Raw genomic sequence first — 23,014 nt, forward strand, 5'->3', positions numbered from 1 at the left:
ATCTAGCAATGCTGATTTACGCTAGCTGAATACTTCTTTCTCAACTCAAATTTTAAAGCCAATAAAAATTTTTCGGCAATATTGATGAGATAGTTGGTGTCTTCGATAACCTCCCCCCCCCCCCCCCACCCCCACTACCCAAGACAAGATGGGTCCTTTTCGAACGAACTTGTTATAGCCAATTCCCTTAAAGACTTTTCGGCGTCTCTGCAGTCGGTCCTTAAACGTTTTCGTTAATTTAATTATTTGTCGTCGCCGGGCATAAAATCTTGTTAGTTAACTTTCGCTTTTTGGGAAGAAATCAAAGTTCATTTGTGCCCCCGTTAATTAATCGAGACAGGCTTCTCAATTACAACTACAATACAGAAAATTGGCTTAGTTTTACCGGATTAGTACTCTGATTTTATTCTTCTGCTTATGAAGCAGTCATCTTCACGTCATTGAACAGCATACAGTCAACTCTCGCCTTGCGGACACTTCGCTATTACGGACAGCAGCTAAATCCCCGGCAAAAATAGAGTACAGACTTTTGACTGAAATAAATTCCCGCTGTTACGGTCTTCTCGATGTTAAGGATTCTAACTCGCGGTCCCGAGGCTGCCCGCAACAAAAGAAGCTGACTGTAATTAGGAGATAACCTCGTTTATAACCTTGGGGATTTACAAACAGGAAAGTTTTTTTAGACAACTGTCTTTGTACTGATATAAAACTGAATCGTTCATAAGTTTGTTTAACCCTTTAATCTCTAAGAGTGCCATTTGGCACATAATGCCATAACTCTGTCAATATTTGACAGATTTCTATGAATTTTTGACACCAAGATGGTCTTGTGAAGATCTACTCATTAAAAGAATAAAAACTTAACCCCCTCCCATATGTGATATGGTTGACCACCCCTATAACTTTTCAACTTTTTTCCCCTAGAAGTTGTGGGTCTTAAGACATCTCTCACATAAATGAAGATGTTGAGACCTGCAAAATATGCTATAGTTTAGAGGTATCCATAATATACACAAGGATTGGGGCGTTTTTGAAGTTATAAATTTTTGCATTTTAAGGCCATTTATCTCAAAGCCATAACTTTTCTTATTCATAATTATATCAGTTATGAAATGCACTCATGAGTAGCTTTAAAATGGTATATCATACATGGACATTGAGTTTGTAGTCTTGGATCTGGAGAAAATGTCGTTTTGCTTTAGGGGTTAAAGGGTTAAGAGAGGTCTAATTTTATACTTTAACGAGATTCAAGCCTTTGTAGAGTTATTTGTTTTTAAGATGGGGATACATACGGTTTATAGGCCAAAGGTAGGGTAAAATCCTGTTAGGATCTTGGACGTGGCGCCACTGAAGTGGAATTGCGGTTCTAAGCATGGTAGTATCTGTTCTTTTATACCTGTATTTATTCCAAGAGTCAGACGAACTGTCATGTTATAAGGCACTTTACCTTGGACTTTGGAGCCTGTGAATGAACTCCTAAATGTAAAACAAAGTAGCTGTATTTTCAACGTGTGAGTTAAATCCTATTTAAGCGTGGCCATTGAAATGACAGCCATTGATGCTATCTATTTCCCCCTCGTTTTTCGTAACGCTGTACAAGGTTACTGAGTCTGGAGGTAAAATCCTTAAAGGGTCATCGTTCAAATGAAAGCTATCGCGCAATACTTTTAAGTCGTTCTGTTCATTATGGCGTATAAAGTGCTTCTATCTTTTTAAGTTTGTGAGTGAGAAGCCGAGGGCAGGTGAAAGCAATCGAGTCTAAGTACTTTCCTTTGGTGCTATTCATTCTGTACAAAGTGGTTCTAACTTTTGACTGTGGGTAAATTATTAGACCTTTTGATCAGCTTGCCGGCTTGTTTGCTCAAAACGCACTTTTGCATTCGATGTTTCACGTCCATTTTGTCTTCGGCAAATCTGAATTTCGCATGTTACACGCTCTACAAAGATGAAGATTCAACTGTGCGACAGTATCCGAACGCGTGAGCTTCAACTGACAAAGCTGCGTCATTTTCTAGGATTAAGTTTTTTAGACATGCTATCTGGATCACTTGTTTACTCTTATCGGTCTGCAGTCGCTCCAATCGCCAGTGGCCACCGTCGTTTAGTACTTATTTGAGGAAATAGCGTGTTCTTAAAGACCTTCTTAAAGGTGTGTTTGTGTTTATTAGCTTGCGATAAGTTGGGAATGATCAGTCATAGTCACTGTCTGTCTCCATTAAATTAATCGAGACAAACTTCTCATTTACAGTTAATAACATAGCAAATTGGCTTATGTGTTCTTAAATTAATAGTACTTTTGTTTTCCGGATTAGCGTTCCATTGTTGGATTGAAAAGCCCTAGTGTGTGCATCATTGGAAAGCGTTGTTAGTGATTAAGAAAACTAGCAAGTTAAACCTTTCCCACCATAATAACCTTACAAGGTTAAAATAGAACACTTCTGTAGACAACTCTGGATGTAATATTTTTTAACTTAATCGGATTGTTTTACAGGGTTTCAATTGTGTACTATAACAAGATTAAAGCTATTGTATAGTGTATTTTTGAAGTTGGAGATAATTCCCTTTTTAACGCCAGAAATAGCGTATAATCCGGTAAGGTTGGTGAACGTGGCGCGACACAAGAGGTATTGTGGTACTTAGCATTGAGAAAAGAGTTCTATGTGTTTAATCAAGAATCAAACCATCTCTGATTTTGTGAATGAAATCCCTCAAATAAAACTCGTTGAACAGGAGCAATGCTTTGCTTTAGTACTAATAATTGCCATGTTGGACAAGCGGGCTCTATCTTAAACAAATATTTAGTTTTATCAGCATAGTTGATAAGGTCATTTGCTCACCGTAAAGAGATTCGAGTGCTGGTGTTTCGAAAGTCAGCCCCTCGCCAGAGTGAATTAAGGAATTATGGGTTGTGTGCTGAATATTTCGTTTATACTGAGTAGCACATCTCGTACCCAGAGTCCTCAGGCTCTTTGGCCAGCAGCTAGTCGCCTGGAGAGACTCTGGGGACTTCGAAAACATTCAATTTTTCTGATTGGCTGGTCCGTAACTTGTGCATCAGTTCAGTTTATTGTTTGCCATAAAAAAGTGTTCAAATGCAAATTATTATTTGAACACTAATGGCGAGGAAGCCCAAGAAAGCCACCGGGCTTATAAGGAATGGGCTGGAACAAAGTGCACACATGGGACCAAAATCAATGGCAGAGCTACAGTAAATCTTAAAATATATTACTTAGTTACATTAATCATAGTTAGGCTAAAAAAAGGCGAAAATGAAAGTGTAAAGCAGAGGTAAATAAATAAATAAATAAATAAATAAATAAATAAATAAATAAATAAATAGTTATGATAAGAGGAATGCTTTCAGCTTACTACAAAAGGAAGCGGTACTTGTGGCATTTCGAATTTCAGGACTAAGAGAGTTTGCATTGTTTTACCGCAGAAATGTAATAAAATTCCAGTTCCCCAGAGTCTCTCCTGGCGACCAACCGCTGGCCAAAGAGCCTGAGGACTCTGGGTACGAGATTGGACGCTAGAGAATTCGAAATATTTAAATCTTTTGATTGGCTGCCTCGTAACAGCTTGCTCTGTTTTACCGCAGAAATCATGCGCTAAAACTGGAACTTTTGGCTTTGCAGTCCGTGCATAAATTCGTTAATGGAGGCGGCAGCGGTTTAGGACCCCGGACTTGAAATCCAGAGGTCCCGGGTTCAAGCCTCGTCCTCGGCCACGCTTGTATATAGCCAGCTGGTTTGCCTCCTGCCAGTTGGGATTTTTAACCTGTTATGTTTAGTTTGATTATTATTTGCTTCCCGTTATTTCTGAGTGGAATGTCTGTAAACTAGCTTTGGGTACCTTAGTACATTTCCACAATAAAAGTACATTTTTTTAAAAGTTTGACCGTGCAAATAGTGATACCCTACCGTGGTTATGGTTGTGTACAAGTTGACTCTCACTTCAGTGAATCTGTAAAATCTCGAAGGATTTTCGTTATCAAAAGCTGTGGAGCTGCACTTTAAGCCCTGCTTTGCAGTCTGTGAATGAAATTCCAAAGTGTGACCGTTGAGGTGAAATCAATCAAATCTAAGTACTTTCCCGTGGTGTTGTTTAATATCGCTTTATTATTAACCCCTAGGGCAAAACGACATTTTGTCCAGATTCAGGACTACAGACTCAATGTCCATGTATGATAAACCATTTTAAAGGTACTCATGAGTGTATTTCATAAATGATTTAATTATAAATGAAAAAAAGTTATGCCTTTGAGATAAATGGGTTTAGAACGTAAGAATTTAAAAGTTCAAAAACGTCCCAATCCTCGTGTATATTAGGTATACCCCTTAACTATAGCTTATTTTGCAGTTCTCAACATGTTCATTGATGTAAGAGATAAGACCCACAACTTCTAGGGGAAAATAGTTGAAAAGTTATGGGGGTGGTCAACCATATCACATATTGAAGGGGGTTAAGTCAAGACCATCTTAGTGTCAAAAATTCTTAGAAATCTGTCAAATATTGACAGAACTATGGCATTGTGTGCCAATTGGCACTCTTAGGGATTAAAGAGTTATATTGTAGTTCCATGGTTGTAAGTCTTCTCTGATGAACAAGTTGCTTTATTTTCACAGGAGATGATCTCAGTGCAAGACAGACTTTTGCAAAAGATTCCAGGGTTTAAATCTGATTCAACATGGGTTTCTCAGGGCGCAGCTTCAAACAAGGCGACGAGGAAGAGGACGAGGGGGATAATGCGCTGATAGAGCATGCGCAGAAGTTTACGTGGTTTGGTCATTTGTATGATCACGAGCAGCCTCATAAACACACCTACGCCGAGATTGTGAGGTCGCTGAACAAGAACGAGGAATTTGCAAAGGTACCAAGGCACATACTGGAGAGTTTTAGATCCGAGTTTACTGCGAACCTCTAACGTAACCCGTTTGCGGTTCGACGTTCAAACGTAATTCGATTTAGTTCTTGCAAATTTACGGCCGCTATTTTGAATCAGCAGTCAAGAATGGCACTTGTTTTCAAGATCCAATAGGATTTATCAAATTTAGCATTTCGCCCGAATTCGTGCCTCTGTTAATGGATCAAAGACTTGCTCCACAAGATTTTTGTATCATAACGTGAGATAAAACAAGAGTTATACGCTATAAGCTTTTAGGCAAATGACATACGTGAAAATCTACCTCTCCACGTTGAAAACGCACGTCGAAAACCTCAAACGTGACGTGAAAGACCGGTCACGTGACTCCAGCGGTTGCGGTTCGCGGCTCATGGTAGACTCGGATCCAAAACTCTCTACTGTATCAAAATGCATCTTCTCATTGTTCTCCATACGTTTCAGGATATTAGTTAGGAAAATGTATTTGAAAATCATGTCATTGTAGGATCAGGGGAGATCATTTTCTTCTCAAACTCATTGATAATTCATCAAGAGAAAACAACAAAAATCACTACTGTGACCGTGGTTTAGATATATGTTCCTAATTACCATAAAATTTTGCCAATTTTAGCCTTGAATTTCTCCAAGAATTATTGATCATTTGAGAAGCCATATCAGACACTCGAAAGTGTGTTTCATCAGACATCCAAAAACTGAGAAGTAGGTTGAAAAAACGAGGCGCAGCCGAGTTTTTTTAAACGACTTCTCAGTGTTTGGATATCTGATAAAACACACCTTCTCGTGTTTGATGTATTACTTCATTCTCACGATCTACATCTTTGATGAAGTAGTAATGTTGTGAGGAGATATTAAATACTGATCACCATTGGGGCTTCAAGGGTTGATCCCATAGTCAAGTCGAACCTCTCCTTACAAACATTTCATACAATTAGAGACCGTTCGCATGGATCTGAAGAATCCAAATTCTTTAGTCTGTAGTTTTGTTTGCCTCTTTAATATAGACATCTCCAAAAATACGTTGCGTTGCTTCATGTTCTTCGGTTCTGAATATAATCAGTGGCTGGTTGCGTGTCTGGCTTGCAAAGAGATTTAATCCATCGTACGGAAAAGATCGTGGCTGTACATTTTACCACAATACCTAGCGAACCTGACACAGCCAATAGGCGCATAGAAAGTCATATTTTTACGAATTTCGCCCCTGTACTAACAACATTATGTATAAATGAATGTGAATATATGAAACATATATTTGAACAGGACTCTCAGAATGACCAGCTTCCAAGTTCGAACTCACAGAATGACCAGCTCTCAGTTGGCTTGATAGTTCAGTTGGTAGGGCACTGACCCGGCATCGCAGAGGTCATGGGCTCGAATCCCGTTGAAGTCTTAATTTTTTTAGGCTTTCTTTTCGCAACTGCTTAAGTTGCGTACTATCTGCGAGGATCTTTCTTCTATTTAAGATTACGTCTGCTAGGTTTGAAGTTTTCAGAACTTTTCTGTGTGTTTTATGAGCGTTTTTAGGGTTTTCGTGCACTAAGAATTCGGAAGGATGGATTGTAGATATACGGAGGGGCCCACCCCTCCCTATTATTTTAGTGTGCTAAGGCGCAGAGACACTCAACACTCGTGAGCGGTTTGACATACAAACGAGGCCAGTGTGGCAGTATTGATCTTTTTACCTCACTTGCATGTCTTTTCAAACAGAAGAATATTTGACCGCAGGCTCGACTGTAGCAACATTTCTTAAAAACCTTTTTAATTTACCTTGTAGAAACATGGCATACCAATGAACCTGTCGTACATGGTGGCTCCACACCACTCGGGAGTTTATCCAATACATGAACCGCTGTACGATGCTTGGTCAAAAGTCAGACACATCCGGGTGACCTCCACAGAGGAGTATCCACACTTGAAGCCTGCTTGGTTCAGACTAGGATTTATCTACAAAGGGGTCAAGGTAAACGGGTTCATAATATTTATTGCTTCTTAGCGCCTTAACCCCTTTACAAATTTGTCGACAATTTTGTGCATCTATATCGTCAAAAGCTGCATCCAGATCCTTTTTTTTCTATGCCACTTTCGCAAAGGTTCTGCTACTTTACTTTGGAAAATTTCCTGGCATTTCGTCTTGTTCAAAATGATGGGTTCTTTTTAGCTTTGCCTTCAAATGGAACATGTTCCTCCCAAATAAAAATTTTCTGTTCAAAACTTCTGTATTTATTTATTTATTTATTATTATTTTTTTTTTGGTAAATGGTAAACATCCATTACAGATGACTTAGTAATACTAAACAATAAACTTTTCTTTGACGTTTCATGCTTTTTCCCCTCGTTTTTTTGTTGGTTTCAGGTTCTTCCTCGTCAAACCTGTGGCCTGTTCACCACAACAAACTTTTCTCACGAGATTAAGGGTGGTAAGAAGGCCCTAGACAGAAGTACCGATGGGGGAGAGTTGTTTGAAACGCTGTTGCGAAATCCAGTGAGTATTCTCAAATTTACAATTTGTTTAGAAGAACAGGACTCGCGGTTTATTTCATTCCCAAAGGACCAAACGCAGTTTGCGCTTTGTAACCGCCCCTGGTTTCATTTTGAGGTTAAACAAACTACGCGACTTGTGTCGAAAAAAGAATTTTTTAGCAACTTAATTTTTCAAGTTATTTCAATTGCAAATGGTTACGCAAACAGGGTGTCTTCCACATGGCCTATTTGAGTACAGAATACCGTAAACTGCCTCTTATAAGCCTTGAGCTTATACAAATTCGTAAGGGGTTTTAGAAAGATGGACTTATAAACTGAGGAGCTTATATCCGAGGTGGCTTATAACCGGAATAAAAAAAGTTTCGAAACGAGCTATAGCAGTGGAATTACGTTTTTCGTTTACTGGTCAAAATAATAATAATAATAATAAAAGTAACAACACGAACGAAACTCTTAAGAGGGGGCTTATATCCGAGGGGGTGGATGGGCCTATAACTGGGGGTCTTCTTAGCGGGGGGGGGGGGGGGGGGGGGGCTCATAACCGGCTGTTACGGAACTTTATCTCTGTTCTCCACACTTATTTTCAATAAGTATTCGCGCATCATTCACACTTACAAGATCGAAAACTCGCATATTTCATTGCCTGTAATGCTTCGTTATCTAATCGCCTTGTGTGACGACCCAAATACCTGCTGCGTTTGAGTTTAACGACAAACGTTTTGTGGCCAAGTAATGCAGTTGTTTGATTTCAAACAATAATTCATTCGTTTGTAGGACCTATTAAAGGCCTTTGTTTTTTCCTGACAGGTGTCAATTGTAATGACTCACATGACCAACTATGGAAACGACCAGTTAGCTTTGTACGCTATCAGCCGATTGGTCAACTTTGTTCACCGCTGGACCAACCTGGAGCTGAAGTACGCTTCGCCGATTGAACTTGCCGACATCTACTTCAATCTGTTTCCAAGAGATAAAGATCCCATCTGGCTGGTAAGTAGCTTAGACTTGGAGCATTGCTATTCTGGCAAAAGTCACGCTGTTCCTCAAACTCGCAGATACACTTCGGGCCCAAAAAACGTTTTAACGTGCATGATGTTTATAACCAGAAATTCGATTTTTGACGTTGAAAACTTTGTAATAAAGAAACACATGTGAAAGAATGTGATGCTATGTCCTAAGTCTGGTGAAAGAAGAAGCTTTATTCATCCATCTTAAAAAATAAATATACAATTACATTGGATCTAAAGTTAAAAATACACAATCATAAACAAAGGAGCTTTGCTGCCCGCGCCATAAAAGAGCTCGCATGTCTTTCGGTTGTTGACCTTGGTATTGCTACTGGTCCTGGTGTTGATCTCAGGTTATAGCTGTAGCAAGCATTTGGCTTTGTAGTGAAAATTTGATTTGAGTGGTTTTTATCATTTCAAATTCTTTCCAATTCACGATTTGTCGCTACTTTTCGTCTTTCCTCCAACGTCGGAAGGGATGTTCTCGGTATCCCAATGATGTCCAAACACCTGTTTTGTGTGGACTCCAACTCATCTGCAAGGTATTTCGGCAGAGCGGCCCAAACTGGGGATGCATATTCGAGGAGTATTCGAGGATTGATGATGCGAGGATGAATGAATGGTACATGGAATTCTTTAGTCGGCGACACAGGCATACTCGGAAAAAAATCCGAGTGCTCCTATCAGGAGTCGAACCTATGACCTTCCGATTACTAGTTTGGATGCTCTACCACTGGGGATTTGAGCAAGGTCCAGCTCCCACGATAGTTGTAGAATGTCCGAACTGGTAATAGGAGGTTCATAGGCTCGACTCATATCAGGAGAACTTGGATTTTCTTTTTCCGAGTATCCCCGCGTCTCTGGCTGAAATAAAAAAAATATATATTTATTATTTATCCACCCAGTAAACCATAACATCACATTCCTTTCACAAAAACCATTCATCGACATTAAAATGCTCGCAATATCGGGAGTGTTTGTCACACGAACCTAGTTTAATGGCCAAGGACCCACGAGTCTTCTGTAGCTCAATGGTAGGACACCTGAACTAGTACTAATCGGAACGTCACATGCTGGACTCCTGGTGGCAGAACTTTCGAGTATGTCACCGACTGATAAAAATACATCTATCATTTTGGGCTTGTTTCCAATAAAACACTACCGGGATGTCGCAGTGGTGAGAGCACTCGCCTCCCACCAATGTGGCCCGGTTCGATTCCCGGACTCGTTGTCATATGTGGGTTGAGTTTGTTGTTGGTTCTCGTCCTTGCTCCAAGGATTTTTCTCCGGGTACTCTGGTTTTCCCCTCTCCTCAAAAACCAACATTCCAAAATTTCAATTCGATCTGGACTATTGTCCAGCAATTTATCATGAGCCTCTGGCTCGGGAGATGGCGCAAGCACTCGGAACCCGGACACTCTTCGAAAGTTTTTGAGAAACCGGCCCCAGGTGCAGTCAGGAGATATGACGTCATATGACATATCTTCATTTTATTTTCTAATCAGAGTCCATGCGATGACAGCCGCCATCTTCAAATCTGGCCCAACCACAAGTCTTGCTCCAGGCTCCCCTCATTCCTCGTGATCGGGCCACCTTTTGGGGGCCTGGGTGTACTAGCGCCACTCCTCAAACGTCACCCGGATTTTTTGCATATTATTCCCACCAACAACGCCACGGTGGGAACAAGTTTCTTCAACACGGAGAATTACATGAAAGGCTTAGATTGGTGAGTCAACTGAAGTATACTTGAATCCTAAGTTTATTGTCGCTTTTAACTTTTAATCCTTCCTTTCTTTTCGAGATTTCGCACAATCAAAAAATGTCATCATCTGTTTGTTCCATATATCGTTTTGTAAAAAATAAACGCTTGTTTTTATTGAGGTATTGGAAATATGCGGGACTTAAACTAACGCAAATTGAAGGGAAATTTAGTTCCCAGTAAAAGAAATTAACGCGAAAGAGGTGCAAAATTTTCAAAATGAGGGAAATTAACGTGACTTACTCAAAAAAACAGAATTTGTGGAGACAACAGGAACAAATCTATTTTAACAATAATTAAGCAATAGACCGCACTTTCCAGAAGTTTACCAGCGTAATAAAACCACGCGGGATGTTGGGAGAACACGAGAAAGCTTGTAAATCACGAGCCGCAGGCGAGTCATTTACAAGCTTTTCGAGTGTACTCCCAACATCCCAAGTGGTTTTATTACGCTGGTAAACTTCTGGAAAGTGCGGTCTATTGCTTTTATGAAATAACTACTTGGACAAAAACACTTAGAAATCGGCGCTTTTTATTTTGTAACTTGATCAAGTTGTTTATTCTCTTCAAATTCATCAGTAAAGCGGGAGAACCAATCACAAATCGGGATCTATTTTGAGCATAAACCTGTTGAATCGCCGAAGGACGCATCGCAGTTTGAGCGAATGAATGAAAGTGTTTTTTAAGTTGAATTACTGTCAAACTCTCACAAAAATGTGGCTCAAAAAGGTTAATGCCTTGGCGAAAGAATACTTTTTATCAGCAGATAGCAGTTACTGATGAAAAGTGATATTTACACTGCCGATTTTACATGAATTAAACATATTGCTGTATGCCGTGGACGTCGCAACTGTGTTGTGGTGAGCCATTCCTGTCGAGACGGTGTTCATGTTTATTGTGGAACTTGTACACGGCAGCTGCTGGAATGGACTTCTTGTAGCTGTACTTTGCTGAACGGCAGATGTTTGTACTTCTTCATCTTCGCAAAGTGCCACCGTCAACACGTCGCTGCACTTTCGAAGCTGATTTACTGATGGCTGATTGTGATAGCTTCGCAAGCTCGCTTCATTGCGGTGGCCAGAAATTGCCATGATTTCTCGATCTGTTAATCCGGCGTTGGCCCACAGGGTTATGGCTGTCGCTCTCACCGAATGGTTGGTGTAGGTTCGGGAGAGACCTGCTTCGGCACTGATTTCTTTCATTAATGAAGACGACTTGTTCTTTCCGAGTGGCCGATTTTCATACCACACTTTATCTGAAGGGCGCCAATTTCTCTTCGGATACTGAAAAAGTGCATCGCATTGTGGATTGAGCTTTGTGAGGAAGACTTCCAGAGCAGAATAGCCATCGGATGTACAGGTGGTTTTGTACATTCGGCCATTTTTTTCGAAGCTTTCCACTTCTGAAATTCCCCCTGGATGGTTCTTTGTCGTTACGTCGTGCGTCATGGTGACGAAAGGGCAGCCTGTTGCATCTCTCTCAAACGCAAAGCTTGTTTTCTTGAGGTTTCTCTGGCCTTCAAACCCACGACGACACCAAAACAGAGAAACATGAAACCAGACGTTTCTCAAGAGGGACAGCGGCTTGGTGAGTCAAAAAACTTCACTTGTTTTGAGCTTGGCCAGGTCTTCTTTTTCTATTGCTGGTTTGTGCTTGGTGTTTTGCATGCCTTCTTGCTTAAGCTGCTTAATTTTGGCGTCAAGCATTTGGTTTGAGAGGACAAAACGTGGGTCGTGAGTGAACCGTATTCCTAAACTGTGTGGTGGTGTGTTTAGATATCTCTCAATGCCATTTCTTAAGGAGAGAAGAGTCGCGCGGCTGTAATTTTCGCCTTCTTTATTTCTTGCTTCGGCGTAGAATTGTCTCAGATTCCTGTCCAGCTCTTCGACCGCCATTTCCGCCAGACTTACGCCAATAGCCTTTTGTTTACTCCACTCTAGGTGAACAGAGAAAGAGGAATTGTGATTTGAGCAGTTAATATCAAATACCTTGTACTCGGGTTGAAGTCGGTTTTAATTGTTTTAAACGCTTCAATTAAGTTATTTGTAAACAACTTGACTTCGGCAGTAGTATACCTTCATTGGAATTAGCCGGGTTAGTGGATCCCCTTGGATCCCCTTGGATCCCCTTGGATCCCCTTCATTAATATTCCTAAGCGTCGAGGCAATGACGTCATCTATTGTTATAACCTAGGGAAAAAATGCGTTCCTCCATACTAATGAAGTGTCGAGGTTTACTAATGAGCGTCACTCTTGCACAAAGGAAACAATAGACATGCCCAGGCTTGCCCGCTCTATTCCCACCCTGATTGGATCTTAAGATTTGTATGGCCAGTTTGAATAAAAGCGCGCTTTCTCTTGGTAGCGTCACTCTTGCAATCCGTTTGCTGGGAAAATTTATCTCCGATATTTCAGGTTATTCGTGACGATTATCGATCATTACCGTTAAAAAACAAAACACACACGCATATATACACAAAGTGGCGCTGAAAACTCTATATTTCAAGTTTGTTTGACTATTACAAGACCGTTTTCTCCTACCTATCTCGAGGAAATAAAAACTATTAAAGTCACGCACCGTTAGTCAGTTAATTATGCGGATCCACGAGTCTTAAGTTGCATACAAATTAGTTCAGTTCTGCTGGAAAAACCCAAGGGAGTATCTTGACGCATTAGTATATAATCAATTTTATATAACTTAACAAGGATCAATTAAAACACGCGATTTATAATTGCTAGCAATAGAACCAGACAAGAGATACCGTTTAAAAAACTTTATTAAAAAACAATGAGGAAAAAGAGTCAAATACTCAGCGATTTGAAAGGAAAAGGAATGAAAATGAATCATTTGACTGACTATTACAAATCCGTTTTTTCCGTTTTATTTCGAGGAATAATAAATATTCCTTCCGTGTCTACACAATTTTCCTATGGCCTCTAAGCCAAGAGTTCGACTTTCTTTGTTTCTTGCGGTTTGCCTTGTTCTTTGAAGTCGGTCTTTTAGTTTTTGCTTTAAAAGAGGCCTCATTTCTCCGCTGTCTTGACAGTTCGTACACCGTTTCTTGTGTCTGTGCTGGATTGTGAAAGTGATTTTTTCCGGAATTATCCGCTTCACTTTCGTAAACGACGACTTTAACTTTAGGTTGCAGTTTCGCCTCTTGTAAATACTGTCTTCGCTGTATGTGCCCTAACTGATGAACATCCGCGAGATGGTTAGCTAATCTGACAAGGTATTTAGCCCCGCACGATGGAATCGGACAGTTTCTGCAAACTCTCTTGTAAACCATGTTGACAGTTTGGTGACTGAACACAAATGACATCTTTTTCGCAAATAGTCAGGTTATATAGAGTGTCAGAAGGGCCAAACACAGACCAGAAAGGCCATAACCAGGCCAAACACAGGCCTGAAAGGCCAAAACAACGCCAAAAGGGACAAAAGGAGACAAACGGGCCATTTGTAGTTATATGTTTTTATTATTATTATTATTATTATTATTATTATTATTATTATTATTATTATTATTATTTTTCTCAGACACACGCGTGGGTGTCGCGCGTCGCTAGTCACGCAACAGCTGTCAACTTTGGAATCATCATCTTTATTTAAAAGTGTCATCACAAATAACAGTGTTTAATTAAAAAGTTTTGATCTTGCTTTAGTAATTTGTATTTCAAATTTCAGATTTTTTTAAATTTTTGTACAAGTTTACCGATTATTGTTATTATTTTCAAGTCATCAATCAACACACTTAAAGTTTGCTTGTTTACAGTTTTATTGAAATGCAACAATACAAAGATCCAGGAAATAAAAAAAAAAAAAAAAAAAAATCCATAACAGTCATAGTAGGTTTAGTCTTGATCTTGTGGAATGCATGGGCTACTTTTCGTACAATCGATTGAGTAAGAATTTCCGCTTATGGATAGCAAGTTCCGTCGATGCCAACCAATCAAATCCTTCTGTGTCTTTAAGCTCTTTTTGAGTTTCCATCACTTTTTTGAAGGTGGGATCTTTTTTTCATTGCACGCATCCATTGTAGATTCTCTAAGAGCACTTTTCTCAGCTCTTTTCTGTAAACAGGAACGAGAGCGTTTACGGCTTTACTACGAGCCACATGTTCTGAATCGCCGTTTTCTTGGTATTGATTGATCAAAGCGTTAAGCTGGGTCTTGTGGCGGTTCTCGGCTTCATCAAGAATGCGTGACCACGGCTCTAAGTTTTCTGTTTCTTCTTCTTGGGAAGACTCCGTTCCTTGACTAGAAACTTCGCTTTCTTGGGAGAAATCGCTTTCTTGGGAGAAATCGCTTTCTTCATTGTCTTCATCATTTCCAACACCTTGTTGCAGGTATAAGGTATAGTTTGTACTCGTCATCTTTGGTTTGAACCGCACGCCTTCTGACAGGAAACTAAACTTCAGAAAGTAACGCGTCTCTTTTATAGAAAATTGATGAAGGCGGGGTTACTAAGCGTTCTCCTTCATAAATAAAAGAAGACCAGAAAGGCCATAACCAGGCCAAACACAGGCCTGAAAGGTCATAACCAGGCCTGAAAGGCCAAAACCACGCCAAAAGGGACAAAAAGAGACAAACGGGCCATTTCTAATCATGTGTCTTTATTTTCTCAGACACACGCGTGGATGTCGCGCGTCACTAAGTTTTAATTGTCTTATAAGCTCTCTGTGATAATTCCCTTGTTCCGTTCATGGTTTTGAAACAGGTCGCTAATAGTTTCCGATATTCTATTTCAATATCACCATTCTACACTTTTTCGAGGGTGTTTGGGGTTCCAACAGTAAACTTGCTAGCCATGTTGTTAAGGAACTGACGGTCTGAGAATCGAAGTCGATGAAGATTTCGCATAAAATAGATTGCGTGTAGCCGGTTCGGGTATTGTTATCGACACTGACTCTGGGACTACCCAGTTGGATATGACTTATTGTTTCTCAAACAAAAGACACACGAGATAATTCACATGCAAATTTTAGAGCTCGAGTCAAACATTTGTTAAACATAATTAGTGACTAACGCGGTGTAAAGATGAATAAAACTTTATTTCACTCAAAACCTTTAAAAATCTTTCAAAGGATCTCAAGACAGCTCTATGTCCACACAGACGGTAATGCAATATATTTAATTAGAACAAACAGGAAGATCTTGGTTCCTTATATTGTTAAGCATAGCAATACATTTTGATCTGCGTAAATCTCGTGCAAAAGCTCTAGAATGAGAAGATAACTGTTTATCTCTTTCTATCTCTTCATGTTCTTCGGGGCTGATGACATAACCTTCAAAAGGTACGTGTTTGCCTGCAATATGTCTTTCATATAAAACCTTCAACACTCGGAAACTTTCGGGATGATGGCCGTCATCACTTGCGTACTTGAAATACGCCTGACGCAGCAAATCGTCTTTATCTAAACAAAGTGAAGGATCTGGGTCGTCTCGAGAGCCTTCTTTCATTTTTTGGACATAAAACTTGTAAGATTCCCATACTTCGTCCATCCATTTTCTGTATCTAAGACCGTGAAATATTTTAGGACTTCCTAGACTGTTGAATCCGTTGTCACACATTAAAAATCCTTCGTCATATTTGCGTGCATGGCGCTGGCGCTGAATAAGTCCTTTCTGTTTAACCTCTTGGCGATGATTTTCAAACATCTCCTTTATCTCTCTATAAGGATGAAATCTCGTGAACCGTGGCTGAGGTGAATATGAGAGCCGCTCCTTGATAGCATGCGATATTGGCTGGTCTATCCACATGAAAAAGTTACACTCTTTTTTGTGGCACGTCAGAAACATGCGATCCTGACTCCACGGTTGTTTACTTTTTCTCAATGCTAGCTTGTTAGAACAATCACAGACCAACTGAGCTGCATACCTTTTCACATCAGAGTGTGTATGATGTGCGATACGCTCTATGTACTCTTTCCATTCTGAAGCAGGGGCAAACATAAAGCACATTTTCTCGGGACAGTAAACATAGCTAAATCCTTGCGCTTTTTCTACCAATTCTAACGTTGAGCGGGGATGAAACGGGCAGAACTGACCGGGTAAGGAACTCGCTTTATCTTTTGTCGACAGAGGTGTAGCGCTCGATTCGACTTGCATGTTTGGAACCATCCTTGCGAAATATAGCAGCGATAAAATAATCTTTACTCTAGTTGAATGATAACGCTTTCAAATTTTGCGCTGTTTTTATTAACTCTAACAATAGAGTCTTGACTATCCAATCAGGGTGGGTATAGAGCGGGCAAGCGTGGGCATGTCTATTGTTCCCTTTGTATTAGAGTGACGCTCATTAGTAAACCTCGACATTTATTAGTATGCAGGAAGACACTTATTAGTATGCAGGAACGCATTTTTTCCCTAGGTTATAACAATAGATGACGTCATTGCCTCGACGCTTAGGAATATTAATGAAGGGGATCCAAGGGGATCCAAGGGGATCCAAGGGGATCCACTAACCCGGCTAATTCCAATGAAGGTATACTACTTTCGGCATATAAACTTTCAATAAATTACAAATTTTGTACTGTTTATCAATACTATTAAGCCGTTTATTTTATAAAATAACAGTTTCAGTGTAAAGCCAGGCTAAAAGATTATTCATGTAATTAAAACCAACCTGTGAATACGGAAACTGCCCACTGTGTTGCCTGCTTGGTTTTTTTGGCTTGTGCATTTTCGACGATCGAGTCAAGTTCTTCGTTTTCCACATCGGCAAATCTTCTCTTTTTGCTCGACCTTTCTTCTTCTGTCTCAGTATTTAAGCCTTCCTTTTTAGAATTTGGCTCCAAATTTTTATTGTGCGGCAAAAGCACATCAAAGCCTGACAATATGTCGAAGTTCGGAAAGTTTTCGTCGCGCTCGTCGGCCATTATCGAGAAATCTCCAGCGGGAGAGCAGCGGGAGTTTACCGGTAAAATAGTACATAGGTTTGGAGACTCTATTGACCAATCAGAACGCGCGTAGTATGTTAGTTATTTTATAATTTGTAAAAGAACTGGCTAGCTTCTTGGCATTGACTGTAGACTAGTAAGATGGTATTAATTTATGAAAGGAGTATGGTCCTTTGGCTTTCAACAACTCTCGTCTATTACACACCAAACAAATACATCTTTGCAATGAAACACCATTGCAGTGAAGTTTGTAGCTAAGCAGTTCAAAAAAAGAAACAGTGACGAATGAACGAGGTTGGTGCCCCTGCGATATTAAATAATATTTTTACTTAGAAGACTGTGAGCTGGTAATATTGTAAATGACTACGAAGCATAAACTACAACTGCAAAAAGTCATTAATGTCACTGTGAGGTCTTTATTTAATTAAATGTTTTACTTGGATGAATGACAATGTATATAGCCTGTAATCCCAGCTCGCTGTTATTGATATTACCTGAGAAATCACTTTCTGTGAACCTTTACTGCGCCGCTCTTTTAACAACATGCGGACACTGAGGTTCAAGATTCAACCAACCGTCAGATTTCTCACTGCCGTCAATCAGTGCAGCTCAGTGACCTCTAAGAAAAAATACGTTTCTTTCAAGGGAGTTAACAGGTCACGTTCTTACGCTGTGATTGGCGGATTTCGTGGGCCACTTTGTCCGTTGCTGTACTTTTGCGGGGTCGATTTGGCCACTGTTATGATTGACAGCAGTAAAACACAAATCGTTAGTTGAGTTTAGAAGTTCAGAATGTACATGTTATCAAAAAGCGCAGTATATTAAAAACTTTTCATTAATTTATTTGCAAGAGTATAACCCGGGTATAAACATCATTGAAACTTTCTTCTCTCCTTGTTCGTAGTGATAAAACCCAGACACACGTTACTTATATACGATAATGACGATAAACACAAGTATACATTGCTAATTGGGGAACCGGTGCAAATGTGACTTACCAGTCAGATTCAACAATTTTGAAATTTATCGGGAGAAGTCGTTATGCTTTTCATTTATCGATCCCTGGTTTTGTTAGTCAAAGAAGTGTGAATTTTTTAAAACACAGAACACTCAGAAATATTTACTAGTAAACTCGACAGACACGTTCAGAACTGAAATGGAGGCCTCTATTGTTTAGATCTACCTCTAGGCACCCAGAAACTCCCTCTTTCTTAACTTTCACCTCTGCTTATATTCATGTTATGATAAATTTATTTAAGTCATCACATTGCAAAAGCAAGATTTTCCTGCTTTTCAGGTATCTGATCCATCAGTCCTCCCTGACTATCCTTACAGAGATGACGGGTTAATGCTGTATAGCGCCATTTACAGATACGTGTCATCAATTATCGAAGCGCGATATGGTAGAGTATTTTTCATAGAGATATCGTTAATGAAGACCAACGTTGTTTGCTACTCATACTACGCTGACTAGATCAGCGGGTTTCGGGTTTAACCTGCAGGGGTAAAATAATCACACTTCTGCTTTCTCGAACTATATTAGCTAAGGTGACTATGGCAAACCTTGGGGATCCAAAATGTCCTAATGAAATCCTCTGATACGTTAAGGACGGTGCCTACTAATACCGAAGTATTTTTGCGCGGTTTATCACTATGTTGGAAAAGCAGATCTTAGCAGGGACTTTGGAAATCCAAAAAGAAAACATGGGGTAACCACGCATATTTTAGAGATAATTTAGCAACAATTATTCTAAAAACAGTAATACTCCTATTGTTAAACATATAGACATAAAATGACTTATATCGTAAATATAGTAGACAGGCAGATATAGAATATATAGAGGATTCGTCATTTCAATACTGCTGTCACACGTAATTTATATACACATTGTTCTTTTGTGATTATTGTAATGCGCATTTGATCATCCTGTCATGGAGAATGTACAATATAAGCGAATAAATTATTATTATTATTATTATTATTATTATTATTATTATTATTATTATTATTATTATTATTATTATTATTATTATCATTATTATTATTATTATTATTATTATTATTATTATTAAAATACAAAGCACTGTATGGCGTTTTTTTTCCAAATTGAAGCTTTATTATCTCTGAAAAATGCATGGGTACCCCAAACTTTCTTTTTGGATACCAAGAGCACTTGCTAAGTTCTACTTTCCCCGCATAGTTTTAAACCGCGCAAAAATTTCCCTGTGTTAGTAGGCACCACCCATAGGAAAACCGACTATCTCAAGATGGGCAGAACGTATGCGCAGTAACAAAAGTAGGCACCGTCCTTAAATGTCACAGAAAACTACGGAGAAAGCCAATTCAATAAGCACACAACTTTAAAATAGGCTATTCAATAAATTTGTGGATATTCTGTTTTTAGATTATTCAGAGAGTGATGAAGGTTTTGATTTTATGCGTCTTATAATAAGAGGAAGTGATGCACAGAGATTGAAAGCTTTAGTCGAGGCTTCACTTCCCTTTCTTGACTTGGAAGAAACTGAAAACTGGATTTCTTTAAGGTCTGCATCAAAAACAAAGCTAAATTGGAATTCCTGTGTTCTAACCAACGCCCTAACTTTTCTCTCTTCCGCTGGTTCATCATGGTTGTTGTTTTTATCTCAATGTTATCAGACACAGAAGACAAACTGGCTGACGATTACGAGCTGCAAGCTTGGGGTTTGGAACTGGTAGCTGATGGAAATCCCGGATGTGGCATTAAGGTGGGCAATCTGCATTTTCCAGAAATCTATAGACGTTTGTTCATCATTGTATACTGTAACTCATCCCTAAAGAAAAGAAAATTGTTGATCTGATTATCTTTCCAATACTGCTAATTTATAAGTCTGCAATTGTGCATTGTATTTCAAACATCATTCCCTAACCATGATTCTTCTAGGAGCGGCCACGGAATAAGCTGCAAATCTTCTTGGAATGTAACTGAAATTAGTATCAACAAATATGTATATTAGTATAGGTCAAACAATTTGCTTTCTTAGATGAAAACGCCATGTTTGACTTTAACCATATTGCTTGGTGACTAATCTGGGGAGCTATAGCCGCATTAACCATGGTGGCGAATGAGTTCAGATGGCTGGCTACCCCTGGGGTTTTTTTCGGCTTCTTTCAAGATTATTTTCCACTGAACTGTCAATATAACGTGTTGTTAAAATATATTTAAGGGCGTTCCTGGTGATGGAAAGTTTGATACCACGGAACAGCTCAGCCAGGCGATAACTTCCATATTATTCTCAAGCACGGTGGGACATGCTGCCGTAAATGTTTCTCAGTATGACGAGTACGCATTTCTCCCCAACTATCCCGCCATCTTGACAGGACTTCCACCAAGAGACAAGGTAAGTTGCGTTAGTAGCATAGGAGGTCAATATCAGGAGGAATTGAATCTTTAATCATGGGATAAAATAGTCTGGAAGAGGGAAACCAAAAAAAAAAAAAAAAAAAACCAAGCTTGTTGAGGCATCTGGTTGTGACTTCAACACCTCTAAACGCTATTGCAAAACCGGGAAGATGCACAACATATCTATAATAAGCATAAATAGTTACAGTATACGAAATAACGACAAAGATTAAGTTAAATATATGACAAGACTTGTGCACACACTGAAAAATGAAAGTACGAAAAACTAAGACCTAGAATGCTGCAGTGAAACCTTTCTCAATTAAAGGCTGCCATTTATGTTGAAATTGGTTTCACCTTTTTATCCTGTTTTTATCTTTTTTCGATGGCAATGTAGCTTTCAACCAATATGTATCTCTCAACCAATCTTGCTAAACGTAATTTAAATTAATCAAAAAATAATGACTCGCCTTTGGATGGGAATAGGAATGTTGAATTGACTGTGGTTTTCCAGTACCAAGAACGAATGTTTCTGATTACGAATCCCGAGTGTTAGTCGAGCGTTAATTGTGTTAGTAGTATAAGGGCCATAGGCCATAGCAAAGTAATTATCTTACTGGATTTCGAGGTCTTGGAAAGAAACTTTCCCACTTGAAGGCATTGATCATGAACAGTACAAAATTAAAAGCGAACCAAAATAACCACGACGAAGACGCTAACGAAATAGTCATGTTCAGTTAAATTTGAGTCTCTAAACTACTTGGCAATAATTTTACCTCGTCCAGTTTGATGACTAGACCATCCAAGCGACCAATTCGAAGGCCGTTCCAGTTCAAGAAGAGAATAGGAAATTAACCCTCGTGGGTTTTGCCGAGAACATGGGGGGGGGGGGGGGGGGGTTTACTGGGTGGTTTCTTGCCAAAACTGAACCCTTTGATAACAATACCTTGGCAAATATCTCCTTAATGTGAGTCAGCTTAATTCTATGAAACACGTCATTCAAAGGTAAAAGCAAAACAACCAGAGAAATCGGAAAAGAAAAAGATATCTTTCATGAAAGTAAGGTTTAACACTATCTACACCAGGCTTGTTGTCATCTTCTCGAGCTGGGAGGGCTCACAACAGCACCCCCCCCCCCCCCCCCCCCCCTTCCTGCTCGCTTCCTCCCCCTCCCCCTCCCCTCCCTTCCTCCCTACATAAAAAAAGAAAAGAAAAGATAAAGTGTATCAACGGTATGATGACGAAAGTTAATACTTCACGTAAATATGACGGACAGCGTTGCTTCCTATCAGGTTTACAAGTACGTGATGCAGATATATGATGTAGAAATTACGTTGATTTCCAAATGGCGGCCATCTTGGATCCACCATCTTGGCTTTCTGGATTTTCCAGAACTTCAGCAAACCATCCAAATTGACCAAAAATTTATCAAAACCACTATATAGAAAGATTCGATAATCTGAAACGACCAAATGGAATATAAAACAGAGATGTTAAAAAGAGCTGGACCTTTAGGTAGCGATACCTACTTACATCGGGTCTATTCACTTCGCTAACAGAAATGGCGCGAGGAGACGGATCTTTTGGCGTGTCTTCCTCCCAAGAACATTTGTCTGGACATTATAGTTACAAACAAACTCCTCTCAGAGAGGCATACAAATGGATTAGCAGACTTCCATGCTTTGTACCAGCATGATCCTATTGCTAAGAAGGCGATTTCAAGGTAAACATTCTACGATTATTTTATTACAGGAGCCGCGAACACTTTCCCGCCGCATTGTATAGTTGATACTATACACTCATACTATAGTTCTTACTAATAGTAATCAAAGATTAGGGAGTGCATACGATGTCACCAAGCTCTCTCTCCTTTGCCAAGTTGGTGATGAAGTCATCCGCCCCTGCAAAATCTGCGGGGATACCAAACGCGCGTCCCAAGATCCATTCGTTCAATCAACGCTGTCCCATGTATTCTCGTTTCCAATCCGTATTAGGCGTGCGTTCTTTCAATGTCGAACGCAATAAGGTTACCCTACCTTTACGTAAGCAAGTGTAGGTAAACAAAAGCTCAGTTCTAGGAGAATATAAGTAGGGGCTGAACAAATTGCTCTTCATTCGTGTCACTAGAAGTCATATGTTCTTTCCTTTTTCTTGTCGAGCAAAAGCTAAAGCGAAAGTCATTCGAAAGCTACATAAAAGGCAAAGCCAGGCCAATAATCACTTACGTGAACAAAATGCATGTGCCGCCCCCGTGGCGCAATGGACTAGCGTGTTGGACTTCTAATTCAAAGGTTGTGGGTTCGAATCCCACCGGGGGTGAATTCATGTGTCTTTTTTGGTTGCATTTTTTTTATAACAACCCCATATTGAGCTGTGCCTCTTGCATAACAATAAAAAAAAAAAATATATTTAGTGTATGGCTTATTCTCTTTTGATATGTCCTTTTACAATGTTTTAAAATTTCATTTTTGGAAGGAAGTTTGTACTGATACGGAAAGTCTTTCTTTTTTTATTGTTTGCCTTTTTTGGGGGGGAGGAGGGAGCTTTCAAGATTTCCTTACTTCCTCAGTTTCAGTTTACTTGGTACTCTTC

At 39.5% G+C, this 23,014-nt stretch overlaps 3 protein-coding genes and 1 non-coding gene across 5 annotated transcripts in view; 3 read left to right on the forward strand and 1 right to left on the reverse strand.

Moving 5' to 3' along the window:
* LOC146463768 (uncharacterized) overlaps positions 1-23,014 on the forward strand; it is a 225,952-nt gene that overhangs the window by 46,461 nt on the left and 156,477 nt on the right. The window lies entirely within an intron of this gene.
* LOC146463769 (bifunctional heparan sulfate N-deacetylase/N-sulfotransferase 4-like) overlaps positions 1-23,014 on the forward strand; it is a 37,485-nt gene that overhangs the window by 12,368 nt on the left and 2,103 nt on the right. Inside the window, exons 3-10 of one of the 2 annotated variants that reach the window (XM_085084096.1) lie at positions 4,629-4,870; positions 6,675-6,860; positions 7,254-7,382; positions 8,189-8,371; positions 18,340-18,445; positions 19,699-19,787; positions 20,247-20,420; positions 21,982-22,145. In XM_085084096.1, coding sequence (XP_084940222.1) covers positions 4,688-4,870; positions 6,675-6,860; positions 7,254-7,382; positions 8,189-8,371; positions 18,340-18,445; positions 19,699-19,787; positions 20,247-20,420; positions 21,982-22,145 — 1,214 coding nt within the window. In that variant the 5' untranslated portion in view covers positions 4,629-4,687. Of the gene's footprint in view, positions 1-4,625; positions 4,871-6,674; positions 6,861-7,253; positions 7,383-8,188; positions 8,372-18,339; positions 18,446-19,698; positions 19,788-20,246; positions 20,421-21,981; positions 22,146-23,014 lie in introns of both variants that reach the window. The other variant, XM_085084095.1, reaches the window with a different exon arrangement.
* Positions 10,151-12,900, reverse strand: LOC146463770 (uncharacterized). The gene has a single exon (XM_085084105.1). It carries the CDS (start codon positions 11,593-11,595, stop codon positions 10,921-10,923), a length of 675 nt encoding a protein of 224 aa, XP_084940231.1. The 5' UTR covers positions 11,596-12,900; the 3' UTR covers positions 10,151-10,920.
* On the forward strand, positions 22,668-22,741 carry Trnar-ucu (transfer RNA arginine (anticodon UCU)). The gene has a single exon. It is a non-coding gene; the product is annotated as a tRNA-Arg (tRNA).

The sequence above is a fragment of the Pavona decussata genome, unplaced genomic scaffold, assembly GCF_977016875.1.
Source record: "Pavona decussata unplaced genomic scaffold, jaPavDecu1.1 SCAFFOLD_175, whole genome shotgun sequence".
NCBI classification, from domain to species: Eukaryota; Metazoa; Cnidaria; class Anthozoa; order Scleractinia; family Agariciidae; genus Pavona; species Pavona decussata.